This window comes from Malania oleifera, chromosome 6 (genome assembly GCF_029873635.1).
Source record: "Malania oleifera isolate guangnan ecotype guangnan chromosome 6, ASM2987363v1, whole genome shotgun sequence".
NCBI classification, from domain to species: Eukaryota; Viridiplantae; Streptophyta; class Magnoliopsida; order Santalales; family Ximeniaceae; genus Malania; species Malania oleifera.
In genome coordinates, this window is record NC_080422.1 from 55537110 (window position 1) to 55561936 (window position 24827).

The following is a 24827-nucleotide window of genomic DNA, read 5'->3' on the forward strand; positions in this document are numbered from 1 at the left end:
AGTTAGGAGTTATCTATTGAATTGCAACCTTCATATGATAATTTTCGAAAAATTTCATACCTCATGCTTCCTTTAACCATAGACAAATTCATAAAACATGATCATCCACAACTTAGTACAAAATTCTAATTCAAAAGGTATTAATTTAATTTTGAATGTCATTATAATAATAACATTAATAACTATACTACTTATTTAAACAAAAAACTTTATATACTTTTATAGTTATTATTGAATAAATTCTTGATTGTATCATTGTAGCTATAAAGGCTACTGGATTAGTTCCATCTACTTCAGTCAAGAATCAAGATATAATAGGTAAAAAACTTTTAGTACAATAAAATAATTAACATAAATTTTATTATGATCTTGGTTTTAAAAAGTGAACAATGTAAATACAACTCATATGCAACAAATAGAAGAATATATTGATAGCCATAAATAATTTAAGTATGCAATCCAACTTAATCAGTGTTGTTTTTAGTTTTATTTAGATTTAATGAACTAATTACATACTTTACTTTTTACCTACATACAGTTCGTAATGAACATGTTGCAGATGCTAATATTTCGACAGTAGAACATGATAATGAGTATCCAAAAACTCATTTAAAATAATTAACATACCTCACCAAAAGTCGTATCTTTATCTATTCCAAATCTCCATACTAGATTTTAGTTATTAATAATTCTTATTGAACAGATAATAGATTCCATTACTTCAAGTATGCATAATGCAAACGGTCGACTACCATCAAATTAGTATAAATTTAATTTCTTAATTTTATTTTAAATGTAAATCCGTTCTTAATTTTCATAAATTTTATTAATTTACTATTTTTCATTTACCAACATTTTAATATTTTATTATTATCATGTATTTACCACAATTTAAAATTGTTTTTGAGTATTTTTTTTCTCAGTTTTGATTGGTTTTATTTTATAAATTTTAAATATGTAATTCTAATAAAAAAAAAACTATAGAAAATGACAGAAAGTTATAAATTACATAAATTATCGTTTCATGACATGAATAAAAGAACAGTGTACAAAAATGATCATATGAACAATATACACTTATAATATTTTTTTTTTAAAAAAAAAGAATAAAACCAATCTTACCTAAAAAATAAACAATTAAAATAATATATATATATATATATATATATATATATATATATATTTACAAAACGTGTAATAGTTCTTTACATTTTGAAAATTTCAAACCATAAAAAGATTTGTCTTTAAAAATATTTTCATGTTTAACATTAGATATAATACAAAGAAGTATACTATAAAATGCTGAGACAAACACATGATTATTGACTAAATAAAAAACTAAGTTAAAAAATATTTAAAATCCTTTATGCATAAAACTTTTTATTATTTGATTAATAACACTATGATACATCTATACAATTATATCAAAAGAGATCAGCCAATCTTCAAAAGTTCCAATCCGATAAAAAAATGAAGGGATGAGAGTTGAGGGGGGAAGTTGGAGCTGGTGCTGATATGTGATCCCAAGGTCTTGGGTAACAGCGAATCACACCTGGTAGCTGACAGCCAGTGTAAAATTTGTCAGATCACTATGATATGAATCCCTACCGAATATTTGCTAGAGCGTCCCCTACAAGCGACACGTTGCACTTGAACCACCCGGGTGTAGCGAAAAGTGGACGAGGGTGGGCTAGGTCGTCGCCCCGAAGCGACGAGCCGTGTCGGCACCCATCTACGGTGTCAAATATGCGAGAGTTCCTGCATCATTCTGGACATGGGCAGGTAAAGATGTTAGTTCAGGAAACTAGGATTAGATTAGCAACTTAGAATATAGGGACACTTACGAGTAAAAGCATGGAAATTGTGGATACAATGATTAGAAGAAGAATTAATATAATTTGCCTTCAAGAAAATAAGTGGGTGGGGGAGAAAGCTATAGAAATCAATAAATCAAGATTTAAACTTTAGTACACTGGAAAAGAAAAACATAAGAATGTAGTAGGCATTATTATAGACAAAAACTAAAAAATAGCGTTGCGGATCTAACTAGAGTAAGAGATAGAATTATAAAAATCAGGATGGTATTAGGACAAGAGATAATAAATATCATTAGTGCTTATGCTCCTCAAGTTGGCTTAGCAGAAAATATTAAGAGACAATTTTGGGAAGATATGGATAGTATCATACAAGGCATACCAGGGACTGAGAAAATATTTATAGGAGGAGATCTGAATGGACACGTTGGAAGATATAATAAAAATTATGAGAGGATACATAGAGGATATGGATATGGAGACAAAAATGAGTCTGGGGAGATGATCTTAGACTTTGCTAGGTCATATGATTTTAGTATAATGAATACTTGCTTTAAGAAGAGAGAAGAACACTTAATAACCTTTTAAAATGGACAAAATAGAAGTCAAATATATTCTTTTTAACTAGGAGGGTAGATCGTTTATCATGCAAGGATTGTAAAGTTATTCCAGGTGAAAGCCTAACAACACAACAGAGTCTTAGTGTTAAATATATGTATTAAAAAATGGGAAAAAAAAAAAGGATAAAATAAACTAGTGTAGGAGAACTAGATGGTCCCTAAAAAGAGAAAATATATTAAAATTTAAAGATAAAATGATCAAAGATGGGGATTGGACCATAGAGGATGGGATAGATACAAATACTCTTTGGAATAGATTAGCTAGCTCTATTAAAAAGATAGCAAAAGAGATTTTAGGTGAATCAAGGGAAAGATTCTCGAACAGCAAAGAGAGTTGGTGGTGGGATAAAGATGTACAAAAAATCATAAAGGCAAAAAGAATTTGGTATAAAACATGGTGTTGGCCTAAAATGGCTTTTCAATTTGGTTTTGATGATAACAAATAAAGGATGATTTAATATGTGTTGGTTGAGTGATGATGTTTCAGGATTGGAAAGCTCAAGGACTCAAAAGCCACATTCATATGTAGAATGATCTAAAGGAAGCTCAAAGCAACACCAACATGAGTAAAGTATGTGTGGGAACTTAAAGCTAACTCAAGCTCAAGTCAAAAGGGACATAAAGCAAACTACCATGGAAGACTTGAAGATTAGAGTTTTTAGGCTTTAAGATCAATGATGTAAGTACTTCATATCAAAATATCTCATGAAATATTCTGAAGCTCTTTAGGGATTAATTATGGACTTAAGAGACTTTATTTTAAACCCCGAAAAATGTTTTATAAGTCATCAAAACAAAAGAGCAAAAAGAACTTTTGAAAACAAAACTGAAAAACCAGAATACGGTCTACCCAAACGACTAAGGTGTACGTCTAGAAGACTGAAGAGTTGTCTCAGAAGACTGAAGTTTAACTTCAGTTTACTGAAGAATTTCTTCACAAGACTAAAGAATAAGTTCAGTCTGCTGAAGATTTTCTTATTGAAACACAGAAGAGGCAGTACACCCTCAGAAGACTAAACCCTTTAGTTCAGTCGAATGATCTTGTATCCAATTCAAATTTTTTAGTGTTTAAAGTACTTCAAAAGACTGAACCTGACACTTCAGTCTACTGAACACTGTTAACGGCTAATTTTTTAAAATGTTTTAAATTTCAAATAAAGGTTTTTTTGTACCACAAATTTTATGAAAACTTGGGAAACACTCTAAGTAATCTTGGGCAACACAAAAATACTTTTAAAAGCCTATAAATACATGGTTTTAGCAAAATCAAACATACCAAGAAATTCAAAATCTGTTCATAAGCTGAAAGTTTTGCTGAAACTCTCTTGCTCACTCTTTGCACAACTAAATTGCTGAGAAAATATGAAGTGCTAATCATCCTACTTTGAGTTCTACTTGCTGATTCTCATCTGGAGGAGGAACTTGGTGAAATCATCCTTGAGCTTCAATCTATTTCACTTTGATATTTGAATATTGAAGTATATAGTGTTTTAACTTGTACTAATCTGCTCTTGTGAGAGTGTTATTGTACACAGGGATTGTTTCTTGTTTCTTGTAGTTCTTTAAACGATTCTAGGTTGTTGGATCGTTGGACCGAGTGTGGGGTATTGCTTGGAGAGGCGTTGCTCTAACCCATTGAAGGAGTGACTAAGTGTGGGGTATCACTTGTAACGGTTTGCTCCGTCTGGAAAGGAGTGCTCTAGTGGAATCCTTAGGTGGTATTGGCCTAAGGAGAGGACGTAGGCTGGGGATAAGTCAAACCTCATAAAAATCTCGGTGTCATTCTCTACCCTCTTCTCTTTACTTTTCAGCATATATAAATTGTGTGGTGTATGCAAAGTGTAGGTTGCTGAAAGTTGAAAACTGAGATTAAAGAAGACTCTTAATATAAGAAAGTACGTTTTGATTAAACTTTTGTGGAAACCCAAAAGGGAGTACGTTGTTTAATCGTTTGCGGAAATCTTAGTTAAGAGAGTGCAAACAAATTTCATTCAATACAGTGCTTGAAACAAACTCATATATTCATAGGGCTACAAAAGTTGAAACTTGTCAAAGAGCTGAATATCATATCTTAATTGGGTATTTTGTGATTGATTACCTTAGTTGTTGATTGGTTGGCTGATTGTTTAGGTTTTGTTTACTTGTGGTGTGTTAAGTATTGGTTTGTGGATTGATTAAGTAATTAAGTTCTTGCTGTGTATATGATAAATTAACAAGAAGTTAAGAATTCACAAAAAGAACTAAATTTTTTAATAACCCAATTCACCCCCCCCTCTTGGGACAACTCCTTAACTTTCACATGGCAAAAATGCAGAAACAGAGATAACTTTGAAAAATATAAGGAGGCAAGAAAAGATGCAAAAAGGGCCGTTAGTGAAGCTAAATATAGATCTTTTAATAGTTTGTATGATAGATTAAGTACAAAAGAAGGGGAAAGAGATATATTTAAACTTGTTAAATCTAGAGAAAGGAAGAGCAAGGACTTAGGAAATGTAAAATGTATAAAAAGTGAGGACGATATTGTCTTGGTTAAGGACGAAGACATTAAAGAAAGATGGCGAAGTTACTTTAGTAAGTTGTTTAACGAAAATCAAATAGAAGGCTTAAACTTAGAATTGTCAAATGAGGAAAAGACTAAAAATATAAGATTTATTCGCAAAATTAGAGTTAACAAAGTTAAGTTTGCACTAAAAAAGATGAAAAATGGGAAAGCTATGGGACCAGATAACATCCCAATTGAAGTTTGGAAATGCTTGGGGGATAACAGAATTATATGGTTAACTAATTTATTTAATACAATTGTAAAAACTAAGAAAATGCCAGATGAATGGAGGAAAAGCACTTTAATACCTATATACAAAAATAAAGGAGATATTCAAAATTGTAACAACTATCGTGGAATTAAACTTATGAGTCATACGATGAAACTATGGGAAAGGGTAGTTGAACAAAGATTAAGGTTAGAAACGAAGATCTCAGAAAATCAATTTGGTTTTATGCCTGGGAGATCTACCACAGAAGCTATTTATCTTTTAAGAAGATTAATGGAAAATTTTAGGGAAAAGAAGAGGGACTTGCATATGATATTTATTGACATTGAGAAAGCATATGATAGGATACCTAGGGAAGTTCTATGGGGGGTTTTAGAAAAAAAGGGTGTATATTGTAGGTATACCGATGTCATTAAGGATATGTACGATGGAGTAATGACTAGTGTAAGGACTATGGATGGAGAAACTAGAGAATTTCCAATTACCATAGGTGTACATCAAGGATTTGCTTTGATTCCTTATCTTTTTGCTTTAGTGATGGACCAATTGACTAGGAATATTCAAAAGGAGGTTCCATGGTGTATGTAGTTTGCAGATGATATTGTATTAATTGACGAAACTAGGGACGGAGTAGAGGTTGAGTTAGAATTATAGAGAGAAGCTTTAAAATCTAAAGGCTTTAGGATAAGTAGAAATAAAACAGAATATATGAAATGTAATTTTAGTAATGATAGGAGGAATATTGGAGACAATTTAACTTGGAGATGAAGAAATAAATAGCACTTGTAGATTTCAATACCTTGGATCTATTATGCAAGTTGAAAGAGAAATTAAAAATGATGTAATGCATAGAGTTAAAGCAAGTTGGGTAAAATGGAGAAGTGCTTTATGCGTGCTATGTGATTGTAGAAAATATTTAAAATTGAAAAGGAAGTTTTATAGGACAACTATAAGACTAGCAATGCTATATGGATCGGAATGTTAGGCGACGAAGAAACATAATATCCAAAAAGTAAAAATTGTTGAGATGAGAATGCTTAAATGGATGAGTGTATAACATTGAAAGATAAATTAAGGAATGAACATATTCGTGGTAAGTTAGGATTAGCTCCTATAGAAGATAAGATAAGGGAGGGACGACTCAGATGATATGGACACTAGCAATGTAGGCCACATAGTGCATCTGTAAGGAAGAGTGACTTAGTTACTATGGGGGGCAGTAGAAGGGGTAGGGGTAGACCTAAAATAACTAGGGAGGAAATAGTGAGTAAGGATTTAATATCCTTGAATCTATCAAAAGAAATGGTCCATGATCGCATAAATTGGCGGAAAAGGATTCATATAGCCGACCCCATTTAGTGGGACTAAGGTTTGGTTTTGTTGTTGTTATTGTTTATAAAATAAACTATAGAAGTTCATATGTTAAACAAGAACAAAAATGCATACAATAGAACATATTTTCTTCACCAAGCTAGGCATAAGAAAAACAGAAAAAAAACAATAATAATAACAAAACCCGGGCCACAAAGCTCCCTACTTTGTGAGGGTTGAGGGAGGATCATCATAGTGTACGCAGCCTTACCCTTACTTTTATGCAAAGAGACTATTTCCTTGGACTCAAACCTATGACCATCTAAACAAAGGAACATCCTTACCATTGACCCATGGCCATGGCCCACCCTTAAAATATATATATATATATATATATATATATATTGCATTTTCCTGTCAATTTTCCCTTTATTGAAGCTTAGAAACTCGATTTTAAGTTGGTTTATTTAGTTAATGATATTTTTATTAAAAAAAAAAATCATTTTTGGGTTTATTTTCCTTGACATTTAGTGTGCATTTTTTAATAACTTATACTACTTTAAATAAGGAAAAAGTTGGGTTTAATTGAATGGTAGTTAATAAAAAATGCACACTAAATGTCAAGGAAAATAAACCCATAAATGATTTTTTTTTTTTAATAAAAATATCATTAACTAAATAAACCAACTTAAAATTGAGTTTCTAAGCTTCAATAAAGGGAAAATTGACAGGAAAATGCAAAAAAAAGGATTAAAAACTTGTTTTAGTCATTATGGTACCATAACAGCCAGTCCAGCACTGTAACGGCCCACAACAGCCATTATGGTACCATAACAGACCGTAACAGCCACCATGGTTGAAAATTGGAGTACTTTTGAGATATTAACCCATAACAGTCTCATAAGCCACCAATACCATTACATAACGTCCCTAATGGCCATTATGCAATGATAATTTTAAACTATAATTACAACCACTGCCCAACAAAAATTTAGTATGAGGAATGAAAAGGGAATAAATCTTTAGAGATAGCTTTCCAAAAACTTTACAAAGAACATATAGATCCCAAATTTGTATATCCCGCCCATTCTCATCTAATCCTTACTAATTGGCATCACTTCAACTTTGAATAAGTCTTCGGAACAAGTTCTATAAGTTTCACGACTGTCACTCATGGCTTCAAAAAGGCAGTCAGCTTCCAGAACTAAAGAAAATCAATAGACTTTCTACAACTCTATGCCACAAGGAAGAATTCTCTAGTGGGAACCACCAAAGCCATTTAGCTAGGAGAGGAGTGCTTTTAGAAACTGTTAATAGAAAAAATAATTTAAGAATTAAAACTAAAATATCATAAACAAAATACATCACGGAGAGGTATCTGGTGTATAAGGTGCACTAAAAGTAATTTAATAATGATATAAGATATTAAGAAATTCATAAATTTTTTAAACACTATTTATCATGCAAAACAATTAATTTAGACAAAAATAGTCAAAAAAAATGTAGTAGCAAAAATCTAAGTTTATTTTTCATATACAAGTTTGAAGTTATTCATATCCTTCGCGTAATAATCTTTAATTTCAATAAGAAATGAAGAAAAATTAAGACAGGAATTTCCACTTGGGTTTTGGATCTCAAATTTGAATTTCAAGGTTGGTGGAAAGTGGAAAATTTGACATATTCGTGGAAATTTAAAGCTACACTTGAGAGCAAGGGTATAGATAGGAATGGAGGATTCTGGGGGTTTGTATGTGAATGAAGTTGGGGGATAACTCTCTCTTTAAGAATGAATTGGATGATTTGATTTTTAACCTTTAAGGAAGAAAGGAGCCAAAAGCAAAGGACTAGGCTTAAGTTGGTAATAGTGATGTCAATTCTAGATTTTTAGAGAATTGGCTAATTAGTGGAGATACAAAAACACGAACAAAGAGTTAGGGATTCCAACCAAATTACGGGTTTTCTTAAAAGTATTTATTTGGAGGAAGATGATTATAGGCCCATGGTTAGGGATTCTAACCAGATCATCGGTTTTTCTAAAAGTATTTATTTGGTGGAAGATATAGGCCCATGGATTGAGGGCTTGGAGTGGTGTCCAAATTCTCATGACTAGGTAACTCTATTGGAGAGATTTTTCAAGGAGGCTAGGAGTGCAATGTCTGGCAATAGGGGCGAGGCTCCTAGTACAAATGGTTTTAATAAGTCATTTTTTCAGGCTTGTTGGCAAGGATCAAGTTGTTGAAGGTTTCTCAATAGTTCTGCAACAATGGGGTGAGTTGTAAAGGATTTGAACTGTTAGAGCTCTCTTCAGCCTGCTCATGGCTAGATCAATCGATTTCGGGTCAAATAGGAAGAACTAGAAGATTCCACCTCTAGAAAGCGCCTTTGGGAACGTGGACACAAGTTGTGCATGGCTTTCATCAGCTCGGGCCATAACGTGTTCGGTTAAGTCCCGTGGGTCTGCTTTGAGAATGGCCTACTGAACGCCTGCCTTTTATCACTTTGGTGCCCATATGTCTCTTAAAGGTGAAAGATTTTAGGCCAATTACCTTGGTGACTAGTGCACATGGCATCATTGCCAAGGTTTCTGCTAACAAGTTGAGAGTGTCTACAAGTGATGCCATTTCTCATTCTATAAGAGCTTTTCTTGGTGGGAACCAAATTTCCAATACCATTTTCATGGATACTAAGCAGTTGAGGATGCATACAAGAAAAAATAAGGGGTTTATTTTTAAACAAGATCTTGAACAAGTTTTAGATCATGTTAGTTGAGTTGTCAAGACATGGAATTGGCTAGGATGGGCTTTGATGATGGGTGGAGGTCTTGGATGAGAGCTTCTTTCTCTTTCATTATTAACAGAGAACCCCGAAACTTGGTTTACACCTTCGAGGGGTGTCACACAGAGAGATCTTTTGTCCCATTTTGTTTTGTCCTTGTTGATGTTTTTAGCAGATCATGAGATAAGATAGTGGAGACAGCATATTTGCAGGGGACTGCTGAGGGGAGTGAAGGGAAGTTTTTGCTTTTGCAGCTTGCTAATACAATACATTTTTCTCCACTAGAAATACTGTAACCCACCTTCAGATTTCTAGCCTATGGATCAAAATTATTAAAAGTGAGCCTGCTGTTAATTTGAATTCAAATAGGATTTCAGTGCTTCCTTCTTTAGCTGGTTGTCGACCTGTGGTATTTGGGATTGACCCTTGACATACTTAAGGAATCCATTGGATAGAAATCCTCAGTCTTTGGCATTTTAGGATCTAGCACTAGCTAAAGTGTCTAAGCACCTTAATGGGTTGAAGGGTGCTATGTTTTCCTTGGGTGTGTATCACTTTGATTCAAGCTGTTCTGTCTTTATTCCTGTATTTATTGTCCATGAATAAGGTCCCAGATGGGGTGGCCTGGCAGGTAAATTAGAGAGGATTATTAGGAACTTCCTTCTGTTGGGCGTGGAGGATAGGAGGAATCACTCAGTTCAGAGGTAGTTTGCATGTCAAAGGCTGAGGGCCTTTGGTGCTTGGCAATTTGGCACCTAAAAACATTGTTTTAGCAGGTAAGTGATCGTGGATGTTCCCGCAGGATTTTGATTCCCTTTGGTTCTAGCATATGCTTCATTCTTCGATGGGTATGGATTCACTAGCAAGAATATGATCTAGATGGATTGAAGGTCAGGAGTCAACTGAAACTTAGCAGCCAAGAACTATGCATGTTGCCTCTTAATCATGTCAATGTAGAAACTAACTTGCAGATAGAAGTTAAGTTCCTCCCACGTACCCTTCATAGTGATATAATACTCACTAATGGACCTACCTTCTTAGTCATATTTGAAAAAAACCTCAAAGGTCAAAAACATGAGTTCTATCTTCATCTTGTGAGAAGCTTTCATGAAGATCGTCCATTCGGCCTTGGCTTTTCTATGAAACATCATATTCACAATGATCCATGGTTCTATCATCTATACTACGCCACAACTATACAAGCAGCATTCTCTTTGGGCTCCCTTCCTGGGTTTGCCCAGAGTCCTTGTACATATCCTTTTTGGTCTATAATTATAATTTTTTGATAAAAAAAAAATATGCATTCTCTTTCATCCATTCTTCATAATCCTTGGAGTCATAAGATGATACTTGAACTTCCCTCTTGTGCTAATATTTACACACACTGCCTCACCACAACAGGCAGCTGGAGGATCCAACCAATTTGATGGGCCTGATTTATACCAACTAAAGCTGCCTCTGTAGCTTCTATCAAAACCCACCCCAAAACACTAACCAGCAGAGACCAGTATAGATAATGAACAACACAGCAACAATGCACAATCAGACAGCACACACCAGTATAGGAAGCACTTCAGAACTTCAAAAATTCAGCTGTGACCAAAGAACGGAAATTACAATATCCTAGGAGGAATTACTTGACCATAAAGGGCAGGGCAAACCATAACAAAGCATCACAGGAACTTAATAAACAACCTGGCAGCAGCTACAGGCATTATGGCTAGCAACTAGAAGTAAGAGCAGCCAAGAACAGGAAACACAGTCATGAAACACCAATTGAAACCCACCCACCTGCAACTGATACAAGATTACAAGCAACCAAACACAAATGATGCAGCACCAAAACAGCATCATCATGCCACACAACTGGCCTGTGGAACATTGGAACAGCAACACCAGTATACTCGAAATAGAATATAACTGACCTCACATCAGAAAACCACCACAAATACACACAGCATCCTACCAAGAATGCTGCACAACCTAACCAAGAGGAAGAGAGTCTCCAAACAACTCTCAAACCAACCAGAAAACCAGATTTGAGAACCGGTTAGGGAAAGATAATTAAAAGAAAAATACGAAAAACAGAATATCAAAATAAACTCAGATCAATTAGATTTAGAGAGATCAATGCTATGCTACCATGTTCTAAAGTTAGAGATAGAGGAGAGAAAAAAATGAGAGAAAAAAAAGAGAAAGGGAAAAATCAAGCAGCAAATTCCTTGAGTGCACGTATACTTCCAGGTCTGCCCTCTTACATATTAATAATAAAAAGGCACGAAAGACAAAAATGCTCCCATCCAAACCAAATAATTACTAAACCAGTAAATTTCTTTCTAACATATCTAATAGTCTTCTAATTCACAGATATTAAAATCTAAAAATTAACGATCAAAGCATGAAAATATGGAAAAACAATGAGAGATCTGGCATATCAACAAACATTTTATTTAAGTAAACTCAAATATTAACTCTAAAATTAACAACCTAAGCATGAAAATATGGGAAAATAATGAGAGATCTGAACATATCAACAAACATTTGATTTAAGTAAAGCCATTGCATCAAAGAACTCACATGAATGGTATTGTGTGCAATATATCGTTGCCTACTTCTTTGAAAGCTCACATCCACACGTTCCCATGGTACTTGAGTGAGACCTCTAATCATCTCCTCTATATATAAAAACAAAAAATGCTTATCAGAACTAGATACAAATTTTTAGGTAGAAAAGGTAACATAAGCCATATAAGAAATAAGAAATAAGAAATAAGAAATAAGAATTTTGACAAGTTGACAAGATCAAACCTAAGACAACTGAGGATCTCAATTTAGGAAAATTTTGATGTTGAATTAAAGAAACTTGGGGCTTTTCATTTTGGTTCTGAATTATTCATAATAATTTACTTTAATATTTTTTTCAAAGTTTCATTCATAATTTATATAATTACTCTTATGTGTTAGTTTTTTCCTTTAATTTTTAATTTTAAACTCCAAATTTCAGTTGAAATTTCCAAATTTCTCAAAATATTTGCAAAATTTCAGCAAAAATTTTGCAAAATAGAACATGGATACAGATTTTGGTTCAACCCCTCCCGAAATCCAGCAAATTGCGGAAATTGAATACCAAGGATCAAATACAATAATTATGCACCAATGGGAAGGCAACAAAAATGCATATACAGTAGCAATGTGTGTGGTCTCCGACCAATGCTTAGGGGTGTAATTTGTTAGTTGTTGTATTTGGGTAGTTTTGGCCAAGACCGACAACTGAACCATATTTATCAGATTTCAAATTTTTGAACCGAAACCAAACTGAGTACCAATGGCTTAGGTGAAACAAAAAGCTGATCATATCAGTTTGGTCCGGTTTTTTTTTGCATATTTCTTTAGCTTTTAAATTTTTTTTAAAACTTCTAGGCAATAGGGAGGCCCATATCAACAGGTCCAATTCTTTAACACCTTAATTTAGCTCTTTAATTGATGAAGAGCCCAAGGTAGAGGGCCCACAGCATTGTGTTGGCATGGAACCTAAGGATGCAAGAAAGCATGGATATGGAGTTGAGATTTTAGGAGAAGGAAGCATCCTCCTTCTTTCACTTAATCAATGTGGGATAACTGTCCCCAAGTCCCAACACGCAGCTGGCACTGCCAGCCGAGGTCTTAAATTTCAATTTTGACTAAACTTCCGAAGCTCTAAAAGTATGGAAATTTTGACTTCGATGTCAATTTCAATTTGGATTTGAAAAAATGATGCCAATAAGTAGTAAAGGGAATTCCTTTTTGAAACTTTAAAAATGGTTAATAGACATAATAATGCAATTTTTAGAACTAATGTATTACAAATTAAATACAATTGTGCATGAGGTGCAAAAGTTGTAATATAATATGAGTATTAAACATATTTTTAAGATAATGTGTATTAAAAAAATTTGGTAAATGTAAATGAAATTCATAAATCAATCAAATATTATTTATTATACAAAAAAAAAAAAGATAATTTCAACATGAATGGTTAAATAAAAATGTTGTAAGTTTAATTTTTCATATAATTTTAAAAGCCCTTGTAATAATCTTCTGTTTGAATAGAAAAAAAAAAGATAAATTAAGAGATAAATTTCACTTCACACCAAAACCTAACATTTGAATTTTGAGGAAATTTCACTCTAGAGTTAAAATTTTGACAAATTTCACTAAAATTTCAAGATTTCAATAAGGTTTGAATGATTCGTTGATATTTCAACAAAAATTATGTAAGACGAAAAATCAACAGCCATTTCAATTCCGAGGGCAATGGAAAGCAAAAAATTCGACATAAATTTCGATAATTTTGTGGAAATTTAAGACCATGCTGCCAGCACCCAGCAACAATGATTCTACTTCCACCCCCACCCCCCAAGTCCTTGTCCCACATCAGGAAGGAGAAAAAAGGAGGAGCCTCCTCTTCTCTATAAAATCCACACCCTTTCTTACACCGTGTTAGATAATATTAATCAATTAAATGATGCTTTTAAAATATTATAATGTATATAAAATAGTAAATATAATAATGTTATAACGGAAAAAATATATATGAAATATTGATCGGCTTTCGGTTTTTCCAGTTTGGTTAAGTTCTTGTGTAAAACTGAAATTGAAATCAAAAATCAGTTTTTTCAAAATTCAAAACCAAGACGAAGAACCAAAACCTAAATGTTAAGCGGTTTGGTTTCCTTCTAGTTTTTGGTTTTCCAGTAATTTTTGTACACCCATACCAATGCTGCCTAGAACGCAGAAAGTTCAAGGAATGAGAAAGGGATTGTGACATGATATATGCACTAAAATGCGGCAAACTAGGGATAATGTGGCAAACTAAGGATATACTTTTATAGGTATATTGATTAAAAAAAAGTTGTGAAAGGACACTAGTACATTTAACAGCATATGTTAAGGTGTTTCTAGATTGAAAGAGATTTTCATTGGCGTGGTAGAATAACAATGATTAAGAATAAATCATATCACAATATTGGCTGACATTTTTTATAAAATATGTCATATGTAAAATATTGAATTAAACTTTGGATCACTAGATTTAATTTTCCGGATAAAAAAAATACCATGTTTCTGAATGGTTGCACAATTTGCAGTCACTAAGGTGTTGATATTCCATGGTAACTACGTGTCAGACACAAGAAACAGGCAGCAAGTACATAGAAAAAAGGGCTTCAGAATTTGATGAAAATAAAGCTCCAATAATTTTTCAATCAGAGCGCATCTTCCAAGAAAATTAAAACTTCTACTGCAAAAGAAATCCAAATAAAAAAAATCTCAACAAGTAACAAGTTTTGCTATTTGATAATATGGTCACCTATTTCACATCAAATGTTTTAAAATTCCTAAACATAGCAAATATTTAATTCTCTCCAACCGATCCATTACCCACTATTTTTATGGATGTAATGAAACAATCAACTGTATTTTATCAACTCTCTCCCTCTGAAGCACACAGCCACACACAAATGCACATTCATTTTCGATAAACAAATTAAACAACAATTACTTGAGAATTTAGAGAATGTGGTGAGGCTCAATACATTAATTTTTTTTATTAGAAGGATGTTGATTTTTAGTATTTAGTTGGTCCATATGGAGGTATTCTTGCCCTTTTTTAAAAAAATTTCAATTATAAGTATGGTTCACCTTGGAGTTCAGTTGGGTGCATATAACGCCCATTTTTGTCCAACAACCCCTCCCTCCACTCTTCTCATTTGCCTTTTCTAATCAAATGTTCTCTATTTTTGCCATTAATCATTCACATTATTTCAGATTTGCAACATGGTAACTGCAGTAATTCATTTCAAACTGGATTGATTTGAGTTCCTTTGGACCGTTCCTCTCTTCCTTTTTTAGTTTCATCCTAGTCAATTCTTAAATCAGATTCTTCTTCTGGATTTCAGAGTCGTTTAGTACTTCCTATTCCTCATTGTTTTGCTCTGAGCATCCCTATTTGGATGCGTTGTTTGTGAGTCATTCAATTAAGATGTAAAAAATGTTGGCCTAACAAGGCCTAATCTTATTTTGATAATGACAACCAAGGTATCTGATTGTGCTTTCAAGTGTATTTTTAGGCATTATATCTTACAAGCACAATGGATCGTATTTAAGTTTAAAAGCCATGAAGAAAACAAGCCAAATGAAGATTTTTCTAGAGCTTGGATGAAGATCAAGCTTCAAGACATGAAGACTTAGTTAATCTTTCATGTGTAATGTAATATAAGTCTCATGTAAGTACTTCTCAAACTTATGTTTGTTTATGAAGCTCTTAGGATAAATAATTGGACTTAGAGACCTGTTTTAATAACTTGGAAAATATTCCTTCAAAGTCCAAATGTCTTTTCAAAGGCTTAAATCATTTCTGCAATGAAAAACCCCAAAATAGGATTCTCCAAATCCCCTTCTTATTTCTGCAGCTGCATTGATGTTCAACTTTCTCTATCAATAACTTCCCATCTTCAAAAATGTTCAACATGAAAGTTGAGGGATTTTTTCTTAGCTTTCTTTTGATACCAAGATTGCCTTATTTGGAGTTCTCTAGAGAAAGTTATGCCCCAAATACTGAAGGGTGTTCGCAGCTGAAATTTCCCAGGGAGTTCGGGTGACCAAACCGCAGGTTCAGTCAACCGAATGGGTTCGGGCGACCGAAGTGCTACTAACACTTCGGAAATTCAATTTTAATTGGTTTGAGCAACCGAACACATGGTTCAAGTGACCGAAGTGTGTGATAACTCTCGGAAACAGCCTAAAATCTTTCCGATTTTGAAAGATAATGTTGCCAAAACATGTCCAAACGGTCATATTTCAAACCTAGTTATAAAAGGCTAACCCTACTTGTGTTAGGGCAACCTAATAGCAATAAAATAGATTGATTTTATTCTTGAATAACTGCTGTGTGCCGTTCTTCTTCGCTGAGTTGATTTTCTGGTTTTTGTACTTCAAGATCATAGTTTCAATCCAGAAAACCTAGCAAACCTCTTGAGCTTCATAGCCAATTTATTTTGAGAGTATTAGATTGATTTTAACGTGTACAAATCTGCTCTTTTGAGAGAGTTTCTCTTGTACGAAAATCTGCTGCTGTAATTGTTTTATAAACAATTGATTCGGGGATAGAATTGGCCTACCAAGAGGGGTGTCCTTGTTAGAGAGGAATCTCCACCTACTGAACGGAGAGAAGTGCTCCACCTACTGAAAGGAGAGAGGTAACTCCACCTATTGAATGGAGAGAGCTAAGGAAATCCTCACAGCGGCTTGCTTGAGGCAAGGACGTAGGCACGTTGCCAAACCTTGTAAAAAATCTCGGTGTTCTTCTTTCCCTTATCTCTTTAAATTTCTTGCACTTACATATTGATATTCATCTGCTTGAATGATTTATTGATTTGGGAATGGTATGAATGCTTAGGTTGATTTGTGGATATCTTGAATGATTTAAATACATATTGAGATCAAACGCTGTTGCAAGCTGAAAATTCAGACTTAGTTCAATCTGCTGAAATAGTTTAATATTGATTGATTAATTGTTTAAATACAAGAACAAATATTTGTATGGTTAAACATCTTATTGTCAATATTGATTTGCGGGAAAAATAATACATCTTGTGCTTTGATTTTATATATAGGATTGTTCATTGGTATAGTTGTTCACTGTTTAGTTTTTCGTGGTGATTGAAATAGTTAGAGCACGTGATAATTAAGTTTTAAAATTAATCAAGCTTCCGCGCATTAAAATTTTAAAATACCCAATTCACCCCCCTCTTGGGAATACACCATTACTTTCAAAAAAGGTCTTGATGCATTCTCCACAAACTGTAATTGCTCTTTTTTATGAGCTGTAAATTGGTTGCACTAATCTTGTGGCAGTCCCAGACGCCACTAGTCATGCCAGTGGCCTGCACCCTGTCGCAGAAAGGTTGTTCACCATTTCACAAGCCTCTTTCCATGGTTGTGACCTGGTCCCTACTCTGCTGTGGCTGTCGATAATTTTTGACAGATTTATCTGCCATCACTCATGCCTACCGCTCCTTACAGAATCCTGTAGCTAGATTATTCTGTGATCATGGCAGCCTCTTGAAAATTCTGCAGTGCTTCCTTTCTGCCTTCTCTTCATTCCAGATTGCTATTTTGTGTTGCTGCAGGCCACTGTTTTATTTTACTGATGCTAATGTGTACTGATAGTGATTAATTGGGGTTCTTCTTGATGATCTCTCCAAGGAAAGTCTATGACGATAATGTTCTACATGCAGATCATCACCATCAAACTGTGGCTCTTCCAATTATTTGTAGTGGTCACAACCAGCAAGTACGTACTAATGCAAAAAGGAACCATTAGATGTTAATTTAATTCTCCAAATCCCCACACTCAAAGGATTATGAAGATTGTATGAAGGAGAATGGCGCACAACTTTTGTGGTTGTGGAATAGCATGGAACCACGAATTGCCACAAATTTCATGCTTCATAAGACCACCAAAACCGCATGGATGATCTTTGTGCAAACTTCTCACACGAGTCAAACCCATGTTTTTGATTTGTATGAGAAGTTTTTCAAATTTTATCAAGAGAAATAAATCCATTAGTGGGTATTATAGCACTCTCAAGGGTATGTGGAAGGAACTAATATCTACCAACCAATAAGTTCTGAAATTAAGATTATTAAGAGATCACGAGCAGAATTTTTGGGAGCTATGTTCTTGTCTGACTTGAATCTCTTCAATCTATCTCTGTCAAATTCTTGTTGGCAAGTCCATTCCGTCTATAAATGAAGCATATGCTAGAATCCAACGGATCACCAACAATGGATCTCATTCCTCTTCTCCAGCTTCTTCAAGAACAAAGCTTAGATATGATTGAAACTGACCCTGACCGTGGCAGGAATAGTGTTGGGACTTGGGAGGGCATGGTGACAGTTTGGAGGGAGTTGTAACAGAGTTGGTGTATCAAGACTAGGAGTTTATCATGGCAATTCCTATGCACACGCCGCAGCAAGGAAAACCATACTATTGTTCGTTGGTGGGGATCTCCATAGGAAATCAACTTGGACTAATATGTCTCATGTTGTGATGATTTCATAGTATTTCTCTTGATCAGTACCATGGTTTTACATAACGGTCATGACCGTTACGTAACGCCATTATGTAACGGTTTTTTGGGTTACCTATATCATTACACACCGCGAAATCGGTGGGAAGAAAAATCACGGCTTTAGCGACCGTTACGGACTGCAACCATTACATAACCACTGCAGTACTGTTACGCCAAAAAATTTATTTTAGTTTTTACTTCTTCTCACTTTTTTCCTCTCTTTCATAAATCATTCTCAATATGCCATATGGCGAGAGCGGGAAAAGATTATAATGAGAATGACAATGATACAAAATTTCCTATTTCTTAATTTTCTTTAAATACTCACAAGAGATGCATCATTTAACAATTTGAAAATACTAACTTGTTAGAAAAATATTTTATTTTGATAATAGTAGTAATTTGATATTTATGTTTTATATTTTTCAACTTCAACCTTTTTTTTTCTAGTTATTTTATATTTGTATTATTCGTATGTGTATAATAGATTAATGGAGTGTATAATGCATTTTGTTTTATTAATTAATTTAGCACATATAATAATTTATCACATATAAGAACAATGAGAAGTATAAATATGCGCACACGTAATTTTTCTATTAATGGTAGTTTAAAACAAATGTAAACTTGTTGTCCTTACCAAATAACTTAGTTAGTCGAACTAAAAAATCCAAAATACAGTAAAACTCTTTCTAAGAAGGGTTAAAAGATTAAAACATGCAAGTACGCTAATATGCACAAGGTTCAGCATGCTTGAAAAAAATTCACAATTGTTACACCGGCTTCCCTTTATGTAACATCAGCTACTCCCGCTTCCCATTACACCCATTACCATTACGTTATGCTTCCCACTACCGTGATTTAAAACCATGATCAGTACCACGCTCATTTGCGTAATCCATCTCTTTACAAGCTACAACTTTCCTGTTTTCAAATCTATCTTTCTTGTTTTGAATGGTAAAGCACATTAGTTCATCTTTCCCATCTAGAATTGAGTGTCATACTAAGTCCTTGTTCTCTCCAAATTCAATCAGATATGGTTTATTAGATTACCACTTTACCTAAAAGCTTGAGTTGTTAGGTTATGGACCAACAATGTATATCAGGCCTTAACACTCCCCCACACAAGCAGCCTGACAGCACGTGGAGAGATAAACAAACAATGAATAACACCCATATTGGAGGCGCATTAAATGCAAGCAACAAGACTAGAACCCAGGACCTCCTAGCAACCATGGCTCTAATACCATGTTAGATTACCACTGTACCTAAAAGCTTAAGTTGTTAGGTTGTGGGCCAACAATGTATATCAGGCCTCAAAAGGGTTCATCCACAAGCAAGAAAAATGTTTTATGCCCTTCATGAACGAGTACTGTTGTATGACTTGGCTCTATTTGCTAAAAAATAGGTTTGAATTTCTAATGTGTTCACTTAATTCTTCCAAGAAATAAAAATTTTAATTTGGCATCAGTATTCAAATTTATTGATCTAATAATGCACTTAAATTATTTCAAAATCAGCTTCAGTCTTTTAACTTGGATCTAGGGATTATTCATGAGACTTTATGTGTACATATGCCTCTGGTAATATGGGGTAGGCCAAAGGAAAAATAGACATTTACTTGACATAGCACAATCCTTGTATTTTTCATATTCATGTTCTCAAAACCTTTTGTATTGTCTCTTACAGCTTGTATTTTTATTTACAAGAGGCCCTGAAATGTCATAGAGGACAAATTCCCTTTTGCATCATGTAGCTAGGAACCTCCATGTTCTCTGTTGTGCCTCATGTCTTAGGGTGCATATTTTTCGCTCATGTCCCAAACACTAGTTCAATCAAGTTGTCTATTCATGATAATGTTTCTTTATTGGGTATTAGAAAAGTCCAAAAGGGTAGGATATAATGATCCCCACACTCAGCAAAACTACCAATGCTAGAGATACTATTTTTATTTTGAGTGGGCACCTTATTTCTGTAGTGCTCAATGTTAGGTCCTCCTTAGATGAATTTATTTTGCAAATGTCGATGATTTTATTAGGGGTTGTGGCACTATAATGTCTCCTATCACTGTCTTAAGAAAGGAGAGTTTCGTTCAACACCTGAGTTGCTAGGGCTTTTCTTAAGATTAAGAAGACGATGACCAAGAATAGGTAGTTAGGCATCCAGGTTTTCGCAGAGTCCTTGAATAGGTGGTGTTTTGAGCCAAAGGGGGCACCCAGTAGCATTCCTTAGTAAAAACCTCTCTGAGGTTAAACAAAGGTGCATCACTTAAAATAAAAGAGTTTTATGTTGTGCTTAGATTCCTCCAATAATTTGTTGCCTCAAGAATTTAGATTCATTCTGATCAGCAAGCATTGTGATGCTTGAGTTCAACTATGAAATTGGACTCTTGGCGTGCTAGGCAAGTAGAGTTCTTGAATGAATACACATTTGTCCTTGGTGTTAAGAATAAGGTTGTCGATGTACATGTTGTAGGATGAGAAACTAGAATAAGTATATGCCCTATCCCAATTTTGGGTTCATCTTCTTGGGAGTAACGGTAGCAGTAGGAACACTGTTGATTTGGTTGTCCATAACAATTATTTATTTAAGGACACTAGACTATGCATTCCCCCACACACTTCATTTCAAGATTTCTTAGTTCAAGAATAGCATGCAAGTGGCTTAACTAGCCATTTAAACAAAGACAATGCCATTGCCCTCATTCAGGATATAGTTTCCCAGTGTCGCACTTGCCAATCTGCAAAAACTAGTATACAAAATACTGGTCTTTACACATCTCTTCATTTGCCACACATGCCACAAGAAAGGCTTTTGAGTATGAATTTTGTCTTAGATTTTCGCAAAACAACCCAAGGTCATGATTTTGTTTTTGCGATAGTTGACAAGTTCTCTAAGATGGCACATTTTATTTCTTCTCATTAAACTTCTAATGGATCAAAACAATATCAAGAGAATCTGTGAGCAGAACTTCCCTAATCAAAGTCCTCCCCCTAACATCCGCTAAACCCCAAACTTTCCAACTGATAATCTTCACAAACCTACACAAAAGGTCTTAAATTTCGATTTCGACTCAAATTTCAAAGCTCCAAAAGTACAGAAATTTTGACGAAAATTTTTATTTCAATATCAATTTCGATTTCGATTTGAAAAAATAACGGAAATTAGTAGTAATGCAAGGAATTCTTTGTGAAACTTTAGAAATGGTTAACAAACATAATAATATAAGTTTTAGGACTAATATATTACAAATTAAATACATCTATGTTTTGTATGAGGTGGAAAAGTTGTAAAATAGTATTTGTATCAAACATATTTGTAAGATAATCTACATTAAACATATTCAGTTAATACAAATGAAATTCATAAATCATTATTATTTATTATACAAATAATGATAATTTAGACATGAATGGTTAAATAAAATGTTATTGTAAGTTATTTTTTCACATAATTTCAAATGCACTTGTAATATCTTTTGTTTTGATAAAATAAATTAAAATAGAAAATTCACTTCACTCCTAATTTTCTCATTTGAATTCTGACGAAATATCATCGTATAGTTAAAATTGCGACAAGTTTTGCTAAAATTTTGATATTTTGATAAATTTCAGATGATTCGATGAGATTTCGACGGTAATTATGCAAGACGGAAATCAACTGCCATTTCAATTTCGAGGGTGACAGAAATCGGAAATTTCAACAGAAATTTTGACAATATCATGGAAATTTAAGACCATGCCTACACATTTACTTCCCTTCCTATACCCCTTCCACCCCCATAATTTATGGAAGAAACCAAATTCTTTAGTTCTTTCTGCACTGTTGACCTCATTGGTCACACCCAGTTTTGATTATGACAAATACTCTTGGTACTGATGGTTGTACTGAGAATTGCATGCAGGTTCATCTTGTGCGCGCTTTAGGACTGAAAGACATATCATGATGGCGTGCGGTGTTCATGCCAAAGAATGAAGATCTATGTGCTGTATTTTGTATTCATTTGATTATTTCTTCATTCTGGGATGTAATTTATTATGAACTGTGCGCGTGAATGACTTGTAATAATTTGCATCATGCAAGGTAAGTAGGCATGCTTAAAACGACCATAGTTGGACTTTCGGTACCTACACAGACCTTAGGGATCACCCTGTCGACCAACACCAGATTTTTCCGGTAGGATAGAAAGTACTTAGGTCTCTAAACAAATGCACAAAAAAGTCCCCATTATCATCTTCATATCAGGGGAATTATAATTGGCTAAAAATTGGACTGAAAATTGAAAAGGTTGAGAGGGTTCAGGTGACCAAACCTATGCCGTATAAAGCGGCTCGGGCGACCGAACTAGTCAACATGTTGACTTAGCTTTGGGCGACCGAACCTCTTTTGAACGTATCTTCCTCAGGCACCCGAGTGCTTGTCAAACACTTTTCAACCATTCGGGCGACCGAATGTTTATGTTCAAATAGAGGCTCGGGCGACCGAACTACCTGGTTCAATTAACCGAACTCAGCTTCAGGCACCCAAACCTCAAAGAGGAGGAATTTAATTTAGAAGTAAGGTCAGAAGGATCTGGACCATCTGAATTAAGACCATCAAGAAGTAGAAGGATAGTTAGTCATAGAACCATAAGAATTCCCATCTACGCAAATAAAGAAGAAGACCAATCCCATGTAGCATATATGGGAACACCCTTTTTAAGTGCCAAATCGAAGAATGGGCAACACTTGTGAACATTTCTATCAACAAGATAGAATGTATAGCCCTTATAAATACTGGATGTACTTGGTCATGTGCACGAATCAGATTTCCAGAAGTAAAGTGGGAATCAGCAAATCTTCAAGTTACAGTAGGTAACAGTGCTTTACCCCAGATTGAAGAAATAGCAAGAAATGTCCAGATAACTCTAAATGGTGGAGTATTTGAGGAGCAAATACTTTGCTTAATTCTAGAGTTATTAGATGATTTTCTTCTAGGAAATTTAATCCTTAAGAGATACCAGCCATTTACGGTATTTTCAGAATAGATTATATTAGACAACCATTTTATTCCTACTTTGTCTTCTATCAGAAGAGGTAGAAGCCAAGTTATGATAGAAAGGGAAGAGAAAGAGGAAATTCAAGTTTATCAAGAGAAGCTTGATGAATGGAGAAATTTGGTTGAAGGAGAAATTTTGAGTGTGAGTAGATCAATAGAAGGTAATAGCCAGATTGAAGAAGTCAAAGCTATGCTTTCAGGAAATTGGTTAGATAATCCTCAAGCATTATGGCAGAAGGCCATGCCTGAAGTTGATATTACTCTTTAAGAATCCAAACACAATTATTCGTAGTAGAGGGATCGCTTATCCTAAATTAGTGATACAGGAATTTGAGAAGCAAATTCCAAAATAATTAAAATTAGGACTTATTCGACATAGCCAAAGTCAGCACAGGAGTGCAGCATTTATGGCTATGAATCACGCTGAAAAGGTTAGAGGCAAAGCCAGAATGGTAATTGATTATAGGGAGCTTAACAAAGCCACAAAGGATGATGGTTATAATCTCCCAAATCAAGAATCCTTAAGGAACAGAATTCGAAGAGAGCAACCAACGGTATATTTTAAGTTTGATCTTAAGTTAGGGTACTGACAAATTAAGGTCAAAGAAGAAGTCATTGGTCTCAGCCTTTACAACCCCAATAGGATTGTATGAATGGATATTTATGCCATTCGAATTAAAGAACGCTTCAAGAATTTTTCAAAGAAGAATGGATAGAGCATTCGAAGGGATGTCACAGTTTCTAGCAATCTATATCGATGATGCTCTTGTCTTCAAGAGAAACTTAGAGGAGCATTATAAACATCTTAAGCAGGTGGCTGAGGTGTTGATAAGAGAAGGAATGATTCTTTCAAAAAGAAAGACCATATGGGCTAAATCCCAAATTGACATCTTTGGATTAAAAATCCAAGGAAGTGGAGAGGAGCTCCAACCGCATATAGCAGAAAAGCTATTGCAATTTCCTGATGAACTCACAGATAAAAAAGTGTGCCGGAGCTTTTCGAGAGTTCTAAATTATGCAAGAAGGTTTATCCAGAATCTCATAAAAAAATCGTATCCCATTCAAGAAAAGGTTTCCCAGTAAGAAGCCATGGAAATGGGAGAAGGAGGACACTGAAGTAATCAGAATCCTCAAAAAGCAGATTCAGGATCTTCCAAGATTGGAATACCCAGATGGGACTGAATCAGAAATTATCCTAGAAACGGATGCATCCAATATAGCATGGGGATGTGTTTTAAAAATCAGAAAGATTGATAAAACAAAACATCTTAGTAGATATTGGAGTGAATGTTTTAGTAGTACAAAACTAAATTATCCAGTACATGAGAAAGAACTTCTCCCTGTAGTAAAAAGCATTCGTAGTAATGAATTATTTCTAGGAAAGCA

General features: G+C 34.2%; 1 protein-coding gene across 13 annotated transcripts in view; it reads right to left on the reverse strand.

Moving 5' to 3' along the window:
* LOC131157114 (uncharacterized) overlaps window positions 1-24827 on the reverse strand; it is a 103890-nt gene that overhangs the window by 18912 nt on the left and 60151 nt on the right. For 9 of the 13 annotated variants that reach the window (XR_009137220.1, XR_009137224.1, XR_009137226.1 and 6 more), the window contains exon 9: window positions 11869-11966. The exons of 1 other annotated variant lie outside the window; for it this stretch is intronic. Coding sequence is in view for 4 of the 12 variants with exons in the window: in XM_058111010.1 (XP_057966993.1) it covers window positions 11869-11966 (98 nt within the window). In the remaining 8 variants the exon portion in view is untranslated. Of the gene's footprint in view, window positions 1-1363; window positions 1769-11868; window positions 11967-24827 lie in introns of those variants that run through there. 3 more of the 13 variants (XM_058111012.1, XM_058111011.1, XR_009137227.1) reach the window with 2 other exon arrangements.